This window comes from Urocitellus parryii, chromosome 13, assembly GCF_045843805.1.
Source record: "Urocitellus parryii isolate mUroPar1 chromosome 13, mUroPar1.hap1, whole genome shotgun sequence".
In the NCBI taxonomy this organism is placed as follows: domain Eukaryota; kingdom Metazoa; phylum Chordata; class Mammalia; order Rodentia; family Sciuridae; genus Urocitellus; species Urocitellus parryii.
Window position 1 is genome coordinate 54,821,875 of NC_135543.1, and position 17,578 is coordinate 54,839,452.

General features: G+C 37.2%; 1 protein-coding gene across 1 annotated transcript in view; it reads right to left on the reverse strand.

Moving 5' to 3' along the window:
* The window catches only part of L3mbtl4 (L3MBTL histone methyl-lysine binding protein 4), a 335,303-nt gene that overhangs the window by 282,712 nt on the left and 35,013 nt on the right, over positions 1–17,578 (reverse strand). Inside the window, exon 3 of the mRNA XM_077792340.1 lies at positions 8,232–8,323. Coding sequence (XP_077648466.1) covers positions 8,232–8,323 — 92 coding nt within the window. The remainder of the gene's footprint in view (positions 1–8,231; positions 8,324–17,578) is intronic.

Genomic DNA, 17,578 nt, shown 5'->3' on the forward strand with positions numbered 1-17,578 from the left:
ACACAGATGCCGGCATATGGTCTCTCTGCTGTTCCTGCAGAAGTGTGAGGATATCACCCCAACTCTCATTCCCACCAATTGGCTATGGTGAGTAGGCTGTCTGGGATAGCTCCATCAAAGGAAATCTCAGGGAAAACATGGACCTATGAGGTTTAGAGAGCAAGAAAAGACACAAACTTGGATAAAGTTTGAACAGCAGGAGCCAGCACATGGAGCAGCCTTACAGGCTGGAAGGACAGCCTGACACAGCTCTGTGTGCATGCATACATCTGCAGCTGGGGTCTAAGTGCAAAGAGTGCTTTAGGAGGTGCATGTGAGATGAGCAGCAGTGCCAGATGACTGACTGGCAGAGAGCCATAAGATAAACCTCAAAACAAAAGGAAAAACAGTATTTTAAATTTCAAATCAAATCAAGATAGGCAAACCTTACCAGTAATGAAGAGAAGATGTTTTTACATCTGCTCTGTCAACAGAAGGTGTTTATATCTTCCTATACTCATTACCCCAGATGGTAAAATATATGATAAAATGTGAAACATGAAGTTTAAAATAGACCTGTAGATATGTAAAAACATTGTGCACAAATACAATAGGCATACTCTCCTTAAAAGAATAAACACATATTGTCTTGATAGAATATGTATCTTATTTGCATGATAGAATCATGTGTATGCATGGATGCATTAGGATGGAAACTACATGTTGAAGTACAGCATTAGTTCAATGTCTTTAGTTTTCCACTTTTAAATTTTATTTTCATACTTCAGTGTCAAACATTTCAGAGTTCCATCCTAGTGGCTGACCTGAACAACATCGTTATAATATTTGCATGATGAAAATGAGCATTAATAGTCAAGGGCACAATGTCAACGTCAAATTGAGTTCAGTCTGATGCTTTTTCTTGGAAGGTTGATATGAAACATCTGCCTTTCTGACTGCACTGAAATCTACTTTCAATTATAACCATTGCTGATTTCATCTTAAAATACAAATGTCAAGTTGGAATAACACTGTATCTTGACCACAGATGTCTTCTTCAGTCACCAGGACAGTTCAGCCCTAATAACTGAATTCTTCTCCTCATCCAGGGTCAGATGAGATTTCATCTAGTAAACTCATTACTTCTAAATTCCACGGCCAACTAGCATCTTGTACTACTATTGTGTTTTATGGGCATACCTTATATCCTAACTAGATGTCAAGATTCTACAAAACCTTGTCATAAAGCCCTTGGTGTTTTGGTCTACCTATACATCATTTGGCACACACAAAGCCTTAATAACAAGAACAGCTTCCTGTCAGATTAGAGGAGAAGAGAAAAGTGGCCAAAATGTCAAATAGTTCTGCTTTCTTGTTTATTAACACTTTGCTAAAACCTTTAGAGTTCACAAATATTTAATTTTAGTTCTATTTTACTGCCATATTATTAGCCTGAGAATCATAAAAGAGAACTTGCCTGCCCACCACCCAGCCCCATTCAACAGTCTCTCAGATCTCTCCACCCTCCCTGGGGAACCCTTGCCTGCCCTTACATGCCCTGAGAGCCTCCTTCCCTCACTGAGTGCTTTCCAGAACATCTTTGCCCTTTCTCTCAAAGTCAAGGAGAAAAAATTCTATAGCCAACAGTCTATTACACACTTTCTAACATCACCATCACATGAGGATTTATCTCAGGAGCAGAAATCCCATGTTTGCCCCCTTGGTGGATTTTTAATTTAACACAAAGTCATACCAAAATCTGGAGGATAAGTTCTCAGTTCTGTAACTGTTCTTGCACTGGTTGATAGAACTTAAAGGAACTAATCAAAGAAATGCAGAATAATATTAATATACTGACTGGTTGGGATGAGGGAATGCAGGAGCTAGACAGAGAACAAAGCTTTGCTGTCATCAGTCAAACTTGCCTTGTTCAGCAAATCAGCCTTCATTTCACTTCTAATGTAATCTTTGGTGAAAATAAGAGAGGACCCTTGCCCAGGGACCCTAATCTAAGGACAAAGATCTGGTTACAAAGACACGGTATCTTTCTTGGCCAATTTAGTTACATGTAAGTTCTACTTCGATCACTACTCCCTCGTTGTTTTGACTTCTGACTGCCTTGAGACCTTGATGGTGACATCACCATGCCAGCTTTGCCTGTGTCCTTTGCTGAAGCTCAAATCTCATATGGGCTGCATCTGCCCTCAGTTGTGGACCCTGCTAGGCCCTCATCAGCTGCTATTTGGCCCTCTGTACCTCCTGACCTGCACTAAAGGTACAGTATGGGCACGGGGCTCAAGGAAAAGGTCACTGTAAGTTACAAAGGAGTGCCCTGACCCAAGCCAACCATCCTTAAAGGCCTTCTGCACTCAAAAGTAAGAAGTGGTTTCCAAAAGTCATTCAACCCTGACTGATCACAGGAACACATCCTACACAGATGGCCCTGTGAGAAAGGGAAGGGGAGAACCCTCACCCTGATGGACACACACACTTTGGGTAGAATAAACAGCCCAAGTCTCATCAGGTAACAGCAACTTGGGGTTACAGCAACCTGACCTCTAAGCAGGAGCTGCATAGTTCTTATACCTTCTACAGAGTGAACCTTGAAACTGAACACAGAACATCCTGAGGAGGTTCCCAAGCTACTCACTTCCAGGCTCCATGCCCAGAGGTTCTGACTTGCAGGTCTCTCAAAAATCAAAGCAGTTAGCTGTACTTTCAAAGCTCCACAGAAGCATCTTATTTTAAAGGCTTGGTTAAGAACTTCTGCTCTAGATGTTTTCATTTCCCATATTAGGGAAGACACTGATCCAGATGACAGAAGAACATTTAATATTTCTTGAACATGAGATACTGGGAGTTGGTCTTAAGCTCTTCCTCTCTGCAACACCTCTTCTCCCCTATCTATTGTCATACCCACCCAGTATTACAAACACTGGCCCTTTCACACAATAACAAATGTTAGCAGTAATAGCATTTGAATAGATAATATGAAAAGTAGAGCATGCTCTGACTTTAATTTAAATGGTTGTGTCCTGACCTGCTTTTCTCTGCCACATTATTCCACCTCAAGCCCTAAGGAGAGGAGCCAGCCATCTATAAACTGAGACTTCTGAAACAGAGTTTTTCAAGATGGTAGAATTGAGAAGGTCACTTTCCTAGCTGTCCCATTGCATGAAACCAAGAAAGCAGATAGGCAGCTTCTCAACAAGGTCAGTGAAAAAAGGATGGGGGAGTGCTTTACTGAAATTTAATATTGGACATGCAAAGTAGATCAGGAACTCAGGAGGTTGGATATAATAAAATAAGAATGAAATACCCAGGGCCATCATCATTGCTATGGCCAAAGACACCATCCAGAGTGGTCCCTTGGCAAGCAAAGTGGAGGGGTAAGGGAATTAAAGAAACCTACATTTTTAGGAGGCCTAAGGTGTGTTTGGGTATGGAGAGATCAAAGACACTGCCTGACTAAACTGAAAAGTGTGGGGCACAATATCCTTGTGCAGAAAAGAAACTTCATTTCTCCCAGCTGCCTGTGGAAGAGAGAGGAAGGAGCCATTTTGCAGCTGTGGCATAGGGGCCAGCAGCTGGGGGAGTCTGTTCCCGACAAACTTGGGTTTGGCCTGAATCACAGGCCTGACAAACCCACATGAAATGACATAGAATGTGCTTAAGTTAGGTTAAATCAAATATGGAAGGAGCTTTACACAGGGCACAAATGGTCATGGAAACCCACCCAATTCCTCTATTCCCCTCCAATCCTGCAGTTTGCAAGACTGGCTGGGATAGATGTGCCTAGCAAGGAATTCAAAAGGGCTAAGGTGGGAGAAAGTAAACCCAGGAGACCAGGAAAAATGGGGTCCACAGGTGATGTAGAGGACTAAGAATTGGCTCCTCCACCACATGAGTGGGACTCATGGGAGATTCCTAGAGTATAGTCTTCCAGTGTGGACCAGCAACACTGGGCCATGATGGTGCACTGATTTAAAATCTTCAGACCAAGCAGCATTCAGCAAAAAGCCTGAAGACAATCTGAGCCTAAATAATGTAATGAACACTTTGATATATTCATATTCATTTTTTTCTCATTTCAACCTTTTTTGAAGCAAGTTATTTTTCATGAATCAGTATTTTGAGAACTAAGATGTTTGATTAGTATATTTTGGTTTTGCTATATATTCTTTTATTTTTAGTTTTTCAAAAATTTACTTATTTGTTTCATTATCTATTTCCCTTGATTCTCTTTTCTTTTGCTAGCAGCCAATGTCTATTATTCTCCCTTTCACTCTGCCTTTAATTTTTTACTTCTATCTCTCCTCTTCTCTCATAATCATATCTTATATCACTTCTGTTCTCCCCGTCTATTATTTGAAATTGTAAACTCTTTTGCAAACTTACTATTTTTATTGTAAGCAATAACTCATCATATCATTTTTATTTAGTGTGATAATCAATATTGTAGACATCGGAGCAGAAACTATTTGCTTTAATGCTGATTTTTTTTTTTGCATTGGTTGTTGTTATTATTTGTCACCATCTAAACAGTGAAATTCTAAAATTCAGGAACACTAATAATCTGCAAGGTAAAAAATCTACACCTCTGATCCATACCCTCAGATGGGCAGACACACAAATAACATGACAAAGCAAGGGAATAAATCACCCCAAACCAACCAAGATACTTCAGTAACAGAATACACCAACATCACAGTGGAAGAAATGTCTGAGAAAGAGTTTGTTCATAGTTTAACTCATCTGTGAGGTAAAGGACAATATAAGGAGTGAAATCAGAGAGAAAATACAGGACATGAAAAATCGCTTCAACAAAGACATAGAGATTCTGAAAAAAAATCAAGCAGAAATCCTCAAAAATGAAGGAATCAATAAGCCAAATTAAAAATTCAATGGAAAGCATCCCCAACAGAGTAGGCCACTTGGAAGACAGAGCTTCAGGCCATGAAGACAAACTATATAATCTTTGAAAATAAAGTTAACCATGGAGATATTATGTTAAGAGACCATGAACAGAACCTCCAAGAAATATGGGATAACATGAAAAGACCAAATTTAAGATTTGTTGGGATAGATGAAGGCTCAGAGATACAAATCAAAGGAATACACAATCTTTCCAATTAAATAATATCAGATGATTTTCCAAACCTAAAGAATTAAATGGAAAATCAAATACAGGAGGCTTAGAGGACATGAAATTCACAAAATTACAACAGAACCATACCAAGACACATTATTATGAAAATGACTAACATACAGAATTAAGGCTGACAGAGAAAAATGACAAGTTATATTTAGTGGAAAACCAACCCATATCTCATTTCTGAACCCAGACCCTCAAAGCTAAGAGGCCTTAGAAAACAATGTACCAAGCTCTAAAGGAAAATGGATGCCAGCCAAGAATGCTATAAATTGAGCTTCAGAATTAACAAGGAAATAAAAACTTTCCACAAAGAATTCACAACTAGAAAGCCTGTACTACAAAATATACTCAATCTAATAGCTCATAAAGAAGAAATAAAAAAAAATAAAAGTAAAAACCAGCAAAGGGAGGAACTACACCAACAGAGCAGTGAATCAATGGAGAAATTAAATTCAAATGAAATCAAATTAAAAACCCAATCAAAAGATGCAAATCAAAATGTCAGGGAATAAAAATCACATCTCAATAATAACACTGAATATAGTTAGGCAAGATGGTGCACGACTGTAATCCCAGCAACTTGGGAGGCTGAAGCAAGAGGATCTCAAGCTTAAAGAGAGCCTCAGCAATTTAGCGAGGCACTAAGCAACTCAATGAGACCCTATTTCAAAATAAAATATAAAAAAGGGCTGGAGATGTGGTTCATTGGTTAAGCACCCTGGATTCAATCCCCAGTACCAAATTAATAATAATAATAATAACATTGAACATAAATGGCCTCAACTCTTCAATCAAAAGACACAGACTGGCAGATTGGATTAAAAAACAAGACCCAACAATAAGAGATTCACCTAATAGGCAAAGACAGACTAAAGGTGAAAGAATGAGAAAAAAATACATCACTCACATGGATCTTGTAAACAAGCGGGGATTTCTATCCTACAATCAGATAATATAAGTGGACTTCAAGCCAAAGTTAATCAGTAGGGACCACAAAGATCATTTCATCCTGCCTAAAGGAATTATACACCAACCAGACATAACAACCATAAATATTTATGCCCCAAAAACGGAGTATCTACTTACCTCAAACAAACCCTTCTCAATTTCAAGAATCAAACATACCACAACATAATAATACTAGGTGACTTTAACACAATTCTCTCATTACTGGATACATCCTCCAAACCAAAAACTAAATGAAAAAGCTATAGAACTCAAATATACAATTAATAATCTATATTAAAAGACATATATAAAATATTTCATCCATCAGTGACTTTCTTCTCAGCAGCCATAAATGGGCAAAGGAACTAAACAGACACTTCACTTAAGAAGAAATACAAATAGTCAAAAAAAATATGAAAAAAAATGTTCAACAACTCTAGAAATTAGATAAATGCAAATTAAAACTACACTGAGATTTCATCTCACTCCTATCAGAATGGCAATTATCAAGAATACATGTCAAGGGGCTGGGGATGTGGCTCAAGCGGTAGCGCGCTCGCCTGGCATGCGTGCGGCCCGGGTTCGATCCTCAGCACCACATACCAACAAAGATGTTGTGTCCGCCGAGAACTAAGAAATAAATATTAAAAAATTCTCTCTCTCTCTCTCTCTCTCTCTCTCTCTCTCTCTCTCTCTCTCTCTCTCCTCTCTCACTCTCTCTTTAAAAAAAAAAAAAAGAATACATGTCAAAATAAATATGGGCGAGGATGTGGGAGGGGAAGGTACACTTATTTATACATTGCTAGTGGGAATGAAAATTGGTCCAACCACTCTGGAAAGCAGTATGGAGATTCCTCACAAAACTTGGAATGGAACCACCATTTTACCCAGTTATCCCACTCCTCAGTATATAATCAAAAGACTTAAAGTCAGCATACTACAGTGATGCAGCCTCATCCATGTTTATAGCAGCTCAATTCACAATAGCTAAGCTATGGAACCAATACACATTCCATTCAAGAGATGAATGGATAAAGAAAATGAGGTATATATACATAGTGAAATATTACTCAGCCATAAAGAAGGATGACATTACAGCATTTGCTGATAAATGGATGGAACTGGAGACCATCATGATAAGTGAAATAAACAATCCCCAAAAAGCAAAAGTTGAATGTTCTCTCTGATATGTGCATCCTATAACACACAATTAGGTGGGAAGAGGGAAGAACAGAAGTTCACTGAATTAGACAAAGGGAAAGGAAGAAAGGGAGGATGAGAGTAGGAAAGAAGGGAGAATGAGTCAGACATAACTGTTCCTATAACTATGTCCATATATAAACACATGACCAGTGTAACTCCACATCATGTACAAACACAAAAATGGGGTCCTAATTAGAACAAATGATATGCATGGATCTATATCTACTGTCACTTATATCTAAAAAGAACAAATAAAAAAAGAAAAAATAAATAAATAAAACGCAACATAATGTTGTGAATCCAATGAAATTTTGTTTAATATTTATTTAATATTCTTCATGTATTTTTTAAAACACTGAAAACTGAGATTAAAAATAGGAAGGGCAGCAAGCAATTTTACATCTCGGATATAGATGATCCCTGTGGCTGTAAGACCCTGGTGTCAGTAGTCACTTGGTTACACAAGTACACCTTTCTAGTTGTATGTCTTATTTCAGGGGTTCCATTACCTTCTCCAACACCTTATTAGACCCACCACTGCCATGCACCACATTAAAACAAATCCCTGTAATGCGGCCCTCGAATGGGTATATGCAAATAACATCAGCTGAGAAAGATAAAGATTAATACTTATTCAGCATTATATGCAATAGTATCTCATGCCCTTTATGTATGTGACTGATATAGTCATCCAACAACCTACCGAGGTAGGTAGCATGCTTTTTCTACTTTATAGTGACATTCCCAACGTCACAGAGCTGGTCGGCCTGTGGCAGAACTAAGGTTCAAACGTAGGCTCCACCATATGCTTGAAAACAGTAAGGCACTGATGAGCTTCATTAAGAAATTTCCAAGTCCCACCTCCAATTTCAAATAAGTTGATGGGTTATCTAGATAAATGAGTTAATTTTGTTTAATATAAAATATAAGACCTCCAGTGGCTCACCTTGGAAAACAGCTCAACAGGTGCTGCTATAGCGTTCTGTTCTTTCAAATACTGCTCCCAAGACCAGGATTCTTGTGTTGCCACTGAAGGTGCTGGAAAAAAAAAACACAGGGTTTTCTTGAAGCAATCTGTGATACAAACGTAACAAAATTTATTTGAAAATAAACTCAAGAAGCAAGCATAATAAGTTAGTGACAGAAGACCAGCAACTAAAAAGAAACTTTCCCCTCATGAAAATCACCCAACCACATTTTCCTATTTGGAACAGGATAATATTGGATAAATTCACCTTCAGGAAGATGCCTGACAAATACTTAAAACAGGTACTTTAAGAGAGGTTTTCTGGAAAGTTATGGTTTATATTTAAGAAATTAATATGTAATTTTTTTTCAGTGTGGAGATCAAACCCAGGACCTCCTACATGCTAGGCAAGTGCTCTACCAGTGAGCCACAACTCAGTCCCTCAAAAACTTTTTATAATTTCCTTTTGCTTTCTTAACTCTTTGGTATAAATGTCAACTGTCAAAAGGCACTGTGGCAATATTTGTCAAAAGCCTTAAAACTTATTCCTACAATTTGAACCAGCAATTCTCCTTCTATGAAATTGACTTAATGAAATCACAGTAGATATGCCCAAGGGGCAAAACACAGGGTTCTTCAGCTAGAGCTCATATAATAATGTCACATCAGAAATGAACTAAAGGTCCTCCAAGAGGAAGTTAAGTAAACTCATGGTACAGACGTGTCATTTTAATAACAGACAGTAAAACCACGTTGTAGAAGGCTGTCTAATGGTAGAGAAATGCTATGTTGATGATACAGTACTGAGTGAGGGGAAAAGTTTAGAAAACAAAATAATCCTTTTTGCAAATATGTAATGGATTATAAAAAGATGAAAATTATATAAATAAAAATCTTGAATGAAGTCATCTTTAGTGCTATGATTATAAATCATTTCTTCTCTGTTTTTCTGCTTTCCAAATTGTCTACATTAATAGCTAATCACTGTAATTCAATAAGTGTCATTTTAACAATGTAAATCTAGGAAAAAGAATTAGTCATTGTTTTAAATTTATGTTCTGAAGCCTAGTAACATCTCCTCAAGAATTATCTCCTAAGGGAGTACTCAAGCACTAATAAATGTGGATGGAAAAATGTACATCACAATGCAACTATAAGAAAGCAAAACAGTGTTAGTATGGGAGGAAGATTAAATAAAACTATAGTGTGTGCGGGTGTGTGTGTGTATGATTGAAATCATCAAAAACTATATTTTTGCTTCTAAAATATTTTTAAAAACATCTTAAGGATTAAAATCAGTTTGCATGGTCCTTTGAGTCCTTACTTAGGTTAAATAAAATATGAAATAAATAAGGCATAGAAAGACAAATATCGGTCAAGCCCAGTGGCCCAGATCTATCCACACCAGCCCGTGCAGGACCCAGGCTCACAGGGGACTTGGTCCACCCCTCCGCAGGTGGGGCAGACACATGCCAGAGCCTAGCCTCTGGCCTAGGACCATCCCTTCTTACCAGTGGACTACTACGGGAGCCGAGATCCAGCCCAGACCCCCAACACAAGCTCGCATAGGACCCAGGATCTCAGTAGGCCCGGTTCACCCACACCAGCCTGTGCAGGTCCCAGGCACAAAGAAGGCCCAATCTATCCCTCCCAATGGCGGGACAGACACCCACCACAGCCTAGCCTCTGGTGCAGTACTGCTCCTTCCAACCCAGCAGCTCAGATCCACCCACTCAAACTTGCACAGGACTCAGATCCAGGATGCAGTAGCATCCATTGAGAAACATCAGCAGAGTTTAGAACCCCATCATCATGGTAAGGTACAGATAATCTGCACAGGTACTAGAAGAATATAGGGAAGAAACTGTAATATCTCAGATCCACACTTCAAGAATGGAAGGCACGTACAGAACATGAAAAAACGAGAGGAAAGTGCCCCAAACAAACCAGGTCACTATAATAACATAACCCACAGACAGCGAAGTTGATTAAATGTCAGAGAAGGAGTTCAGAAGGTTCATAATTAAGATAGTAGAATGAAACAGACATTATTACTTTATGTACATATGTGACTATATGACCAATGTGATTCTACAATATGTATACTCAGAAAAATGAGAAATTATCTCCCATCTATGTATGGTATATCAAAGTACATAAGTGCATTCTACTTTCATGTATAACTAATTAAAACAAATAAAAAATTTTAAAAAGAAGGTTCATAATTAAAATGATCTGTGAATTAATTAGACAGACGAAAGAAATTAAAGGCATAAAAATAGGAAAAGAAGAACTTAAATTATCACTATTTGCAGATGACATGATTCTATACCTAGAAGACCCAAAAGGGTCTACAAAGAAACTACTAGAACTAATAAATGAATTCAGCAAAGTGGCAGGATATAAAATCAACACGCATAAATCAAAGGCATTTCTGTATATCAGCGACAAAACTTCTGAAACGGAAATGAGGAAAAACACTCCATTCACAATATCCTCAAAAAAAATAAAATACTTGGGAATCAACCTAACAAAAGAGGTGAAAGATTTATACAATGAAAACTACAGAACCCTAAAGAGAGAAGTAGAAGAAGATCTTAGAAGATGGAAAAATATACCCTGTTCATGGATAGGCAGAACTAACATTATCAAAATGGCAATAATACCAAAAGTTCTCTATAGGTTTAATGCAATGCCAATCAAAATCCCAATGGCATTTCTTGTAGAAATAGATAAAGCAATCATGAAATTCATATGGAAAAACAAAAGACCCAGAATGGCAAAAGCAATTCTAAGCAGGAAGTGTGAATCAGGTGGTATAGCGATACCAGACTTCAAACTATATTACAGAGCAATAGTAACAAAAACAGCATGATACTGGTACCAAAACAGGCAGGTGGACCAATGGTATAGAATAGAGGACACAGAGACTAATCCACAAAGTTACAACTATCTTATATTTGATAAAGGGGCTAAAAGCATGCAAAGGAGGAAGGATAGCATCTTCAACAAATGGTGCTGGGAAAACTGCAAATCCATATGCAACAAAATGAAACTGAATCCCTTTCTCTCGCCATGCACAAAAGTTAACTCAAAATGGATCAAGAAGCTTGATATCAAATCAGAGACTCTGCGTCTGATAGAAGAAAAAGTTGGCTCCGATCTACATATTGTGGGGTCAGGCTCCAAATTCCTTAATAGGACACCCATAGCACAAGAGTTAATAACAAGAATCAACAAATGGAACTTACTTAAACTAAAAAGTTTTTTCTCAGCAAGAGAAACAATAAGAGAGGTAAATAGGGAGCCTACATCCTGGGAACAAATTTTTACTCCTCACACTTCAGATAGAGCCTTAATATCCAGAGTATACAAAGAACTCAAAAAATTAGACAATAAGATAACAAATAACCCAATCAACAAATGGGCCAAGGACCTGAACAGACACTTCTCAGAGGAGGATATACAATCAATCAACAAGTACATGAAAAAATGCTCACCATCTCTAGCAGTCAGAGAAATGCAAATCAAAACCACCCTAAGATACCATCTCACTCCAGTAAGATTGGCAGCCACTATGAAGTCAAACAACAACAAGTGCTGGAGAGGATGTGGAGAAAAAGGTACTCTTGTACATTGCTGGTGGGACTGCAAATTGGTGCGGCCAATTTGGAAAGCAGTTTGGAGATTCCTGGGAAAGCTGGGAATGGAACCACCATTTGACCCTGCTATTGCCCTTCTCGGACTATTCCCTGAAGACCTTAAAAGAGCATGCTACAGGGATGCTGCCACATCGATGTTCATAGCAGCACAATTCACAATAGCTAGACTGTGGAACCAACCCAGATGCCCTTCAATAGATGAATGGATAAAAAAATGTGGCATCTATACACAATGGAGTACTATGCAGCAATAAAAAATGACAAAATCACAGAATTTGCAGGGAAATGGATGGCACTAGAGCAGATTATGCTTAGTGAAGCTAGTCAATCCCTAAAAAACAAATACCAAATGTCTTCTTTGATATAATGAGAGCAACTATGAACAGAGCAGGGAGAAAGAGCAGGAAGAAAAGATTAACATTAAACAGAGACATGAGATGGGAGGGAAAGGGAGAGAAAAGGGAAATTGCATGGAAATGAAGGGAGACCCTCATTGCTATACAAAATTCCATATAAGAGGTTGTGAGGGGAATGGGAAAATAAACAAGGAGAGAAATGAATTACAGTAGATGGGGTAGAGAGAGAAGATGGGAGGGGAGGGGAGGGGGGATAGTAGAGGATAGGAAAGGTAGCAGAATACAACAGTTACTAATTGGGCATTATGTAAAATTGTGGATGTGTAACCAACGTGATTCTGCAATCTGCATTTGGGGTAAAATTGGGAGTTCATAACCCACTTCAATCTAATGTATGAAATATGATATGTCAAGAGCTTTGTAATGTTGTGAACAACCAATAAAAAAAATTAAATTAAAAAAAATAAAAAAAATAAGAGTAAAAAAAAATGATCTGTGAATTAATGAATGACCTAAATGAGAAAATACAAGCAAAAATTCATCACTCCAATAATGAGATAAGAGAGCAAATACAGGTAGCAAAAGAACACTTCAAGAAAGCAATGAGACCCTAAAAAAAAAAAACAGTTAGATATCCTTAAAATGAAGGATACAATACATCAAATTAAAAGACTCAATAGAAAGCATAACCAACAGACTAGATCACGTGGAAGAAAGTACTCAGATAATATGAAAAATAAAGTTGATCACACAGTGAAGATAATTAGAAATCATGAACAGAATATCCAAGAATTATGGGACATCAAAAGACCAAATCTAAGAGTTATTGGGAGAGAGGAAGGCACAGAGTTTCAAACTAAAGGAATGCACAATCTCTTCAATGAGATAAAATCAGAACAAGCATAAAGAACTAATTAAAAAACCAAGTACAAGAGGCTTACAGGACAACAAATGTACAAAATTACGGCAGATCTACACCAAGGCATATTATAATGAATTGCCTAGCATACAGAATAAGAAAGCCACAAGATAGAGGAATCAGATCACATACAGGGGGAGACCAATTCATATCTCAGCAGATTTTTCAATCCAGACCCTCAAAGCCAGGAGATCATGGAACAACATATGCCAAGCTATGAGAGAAAATGGATGCCAACCAAGCATCTTATATCCACAAAAACTAAGCTTTAGATTTGATGGTGAAATAAAAACCTTCCATAATAAAAAAAAAGTTAAAAGAATTGACAACTAGAAAGCCTGCACCACAGAACACCCTCAGCAAAATACTCCAAGAAGAAGAAATGAAAAACAATGATGAAAATCAGCAGAGGGAGGGATTACACTAAAGGAAAATCTGATCAAAGGAGAAACCAGGCTACATTAAATACCAAAAATCAACAAAAATGGCTGGGAATACAAATCATGTCTCAATAATAACCCTGAATGTTAATGGCCTAAATTCACCAATCAAAAGACATAGACTAGCAGATTGGATGAAAAAGAAAAGACCAAACAATATGCTGCCTCCAAGAGACTCATCTCATAGAAAAAGACATTCACAGACTAAAGGTGAAGAGGGAGAGGGAGAGGGAAAGGGAGAGGGAGAGGGAGAGGGAGAGGGAGAGGGAGAAATCATACCACTCACATGGACTGCGGAAGCAAGCTGGGTTTCCACTCTCATATCAAATAAAGTAGCTTTCAAGCTAAAGTCAATCAAAAAGCATAAAAAAGGACACTATATACTGCTCAAGGGAACCATACACCAACAAGACTTAACAATTATAAATATATATCCCCCCAAAATGGAACATCTACATTCATCAAATAAACTCTTCTCAAGTTCAAGAGTCAAATAGACAACAACACAATAATTTTGAGAGACTTTTTTTAAAAAAAATATTTATTCATTTTTTTAGTTCTCGGTGGACACAACATCTTTGCTGGTATGTGGTGCTGAGGATCAAACCCGGGCCGCACGCATGCCAGGCGAACACGCTACCGCTTGAGCCACATCCCCAGCCCAATTTTGGGAGACTTTAACACGCCTCTGCTTAGGCCCCAGCTTCCTTAATAAGACTTCTATGGCACAAGAATTATAATCAAGAATCAAAAAATGGGATGGACTCAAACTAAAAGGTTTCTTCTCAGCAAAAGAAATAATCTGTGAGGTGAATAGAGAGCCTACATCTTGGGAGCAAATCTTTACCCCTCACATACCAGATAGAGCACTAATCTCTAGGGTATATAAAAAACTCAAAAGCTAAGCACCATAAAAAATAAATAACCCAATCAATAAATGAGCCAAGGACATGAACAGACACTTCTCAGAAGATGATATACAATCAATCAACAAATACATGAAAAAATATTCATCACTAGCAATTAGAGAAAAAACACTCTAAGATTTCATATCACTCCAGTCAGAATGGCAGCTATTATGAACACAAACAACAGTAAGTGTTGGAGAGGATGTGGGGGGAAAGGTACACTCATACACTGCTGGGGGGACTGAAAATTAGTGCAGCCAATATGGATAGCAGTGTGGAGATTTCGTGGAAAAACGGGAATGGAACAACCATTTGACCCAGCTATTCCTCTCCTCAGTCTATACCCAAAGGACTTAATAACAGCATACTACAGGGTCACAGCCACATCAATGTTTATAGCAGCACAATTCCCAATAGCTGAACTGTGGAACCAACCTAGATGTCCTTCAATAGATAAATGGATAAAAAAATGTGGCATATATACACAATGGAATATTACTCAGCAATAAAAGAGAATAAAATCATGACATTTGCAGGTAAATGGATGGAGTTAGAGAAGATAATGCTAAGTGAAATTAGCCAATCCCCAAAACCAAATGCTGAATGTTTTCTTTGATATAAGGAGGCTGACTCATAATGGGACAGGGAGGGGGAGCATGGGAGGAATAGAGGAACTCTAGTTAGGGCAGAGGGGTTGGAGGGGAATGGAGGGGGCAGGGATTTAGCAAGGATGGTGGAATATGATAGACATCATTATCCAAAGTACATGTATGAAGAGACAAATTGGTGTGAATATACTTTGTATACAACCAGAGATATGAAAAATTGTGCTTTATAAGTGTTATAAGAATTGTAATGCATTCTGCTGTCATATATAAATAAAAAATAAAAATGAATTAAAAAGACAAATATCAAATGACTTTACCTATATGTGGAATCTAAAAAGTATAATTCACAGATGCAGAGAGTAGAAAGATGGTTCCCAGAGGCTAGGGGAGTAGAGGAGGAGGAATGTTTGTCAAAGGGTGCAAAGTTTCAGGATGGCCAGTGTTTTAGAGAATGACTATATAACATGGTGTTTAAAACTAATTGTAATGCATTATATACTTCAAAGTTGCTAAAGAATAGATTTCCAAAGTTCTCACCAGAAAAAAATAAGTATGTGAGATGATAGATATTAAATTACCATGAGTTTTGATCTTTTCACAATGTAAATCTCTATGAAAACATACCATTAAACTCTACAGATATATGTGATCATTATTGGTCAATTATACATAAAATTAAAATATAAGCAATATTTAAATCATTATATACTAAAACATTTATTCACATATTAATGTGTGCTAGGCTCTACACACATATGTGTGTATACAAGCACACTCATACAGGAAAGCAAGTGGAATTGAACAGAAAAATGTGCTGGGCATGGTGTCACACACCTGTAATCCCAGTGTCTTGGGAGGCTGAAGCAAGAAAACTGCAAGTTCAAACAGCCTAAGCAACTTAGCAAGGCCCTGTCTCTAAATTTTAAAAAAAGTCTAAATATGTGGCTCAATGATTGAGCACCCCAGGTTCAATCTCCAGTAAAAGAAAGAAAGAAAGAAAGAAAGAAAGAAAGAAAGAAAGAAAGAAAGAAAGAAAGAAAGAAAGAAAGGAAGGAAGGAAGGAAGGAAGGAAGGAAAGATTGTTACCAGTAGCTATACATGGATGGTGTAATTAATGAAAATGTATTATTTTCTTGTTTTTGTCTACATTTTAAAAATTGTCTATAAGCATTATTATATAACCATACCTATATGTACCCTTGGAAAATACTGGCCAAAAAATGTTGAGTATTAATTTTAACATTAATCATGCTATAAAATACTCCAGAAGATACAAATGATAAAAGATCAGAAGTGTACTAGTGTTGCTGATGACAAGTGGTAAGACACCTCTAAATCAACCATTTGAACTCTTGGGCCAATAAAGGCATGTGATGGAAAAACAAACACAAAATCCCACCAAGTTGTATAGGACAAATCCCGGTCAGAATTTTATTCACTTATTGAACTATTTTTGGAGCCTTCTAATGTCCCAGGAAGAGTGCTATCCCACTAAAATAAAAATATAATGCTGTTCCTGGTCTAGTAGATTTATTAATTTGTTTTTAATATTACACATTAATTTTCCTTTGATATCACATATGTCACTGACAATAAAAGAGTAAATTCAGAAAATTAAAAATTCATATTGATTCAAAGTTAAAAAAACGACACAAAAGCATGGACATTAGCATTCACTATTAGTCACAACACTAACTAGTTATTACTGAGAGATACACTCCTAAAGTATGATAACTCTTTAAAGCATTCTAATCATCAAATAAGACTATCAGTATTGTAATGGTTGGATTTTCTTGTTCAAAAATACTAAGGATCATAGTGTGATTTCATCAAGGATCTTAAAGTCTGTTAGCCCATTACAATGTTAAAAGTTCTGCTGCCATTTCTACATCTCACAACAAAAATTCTTCTGCTAATCAGAGGAAGCAATATGGCAAACCCTAAAGATGCTCTGGTAAGATTATTCAACTTCCCTTTCTTCACGCAAGTATTTTGCAGCACTGCAATTATGTGCTTTACAAAAAAAAACATTACAGCAGTGTTGGCTCTAAAGCAAATACAGATATCTCATTTTCTACAACAGCTGTGTTCTTAAAAAGATTGTGTGTAATTTCTCAATTTAATCATATTTCCAATTGTCATACATTATCATTTCACCAAAGTAAATCATATCTAAGACCTCCCTTTGTGATTACATAAGTATGCAGAGAACCTTTTAAAATTTATCATAAAAAGAAAACATAATATCAGACAATAAAAACTTTCAATGAACTAAACATTTTGTAAAGCAAGAGAATTATTCAGCAATGTGGTGCTCGCTGGGGAGATGGAAGAACACTCATAGCCTATAGACAGGCCTTCCTGGACCACTAATCCCAAGGGCTTCTACCCACTCCTGTCTATCAACATGTGATTTCCTCATTGCCCCCAGGG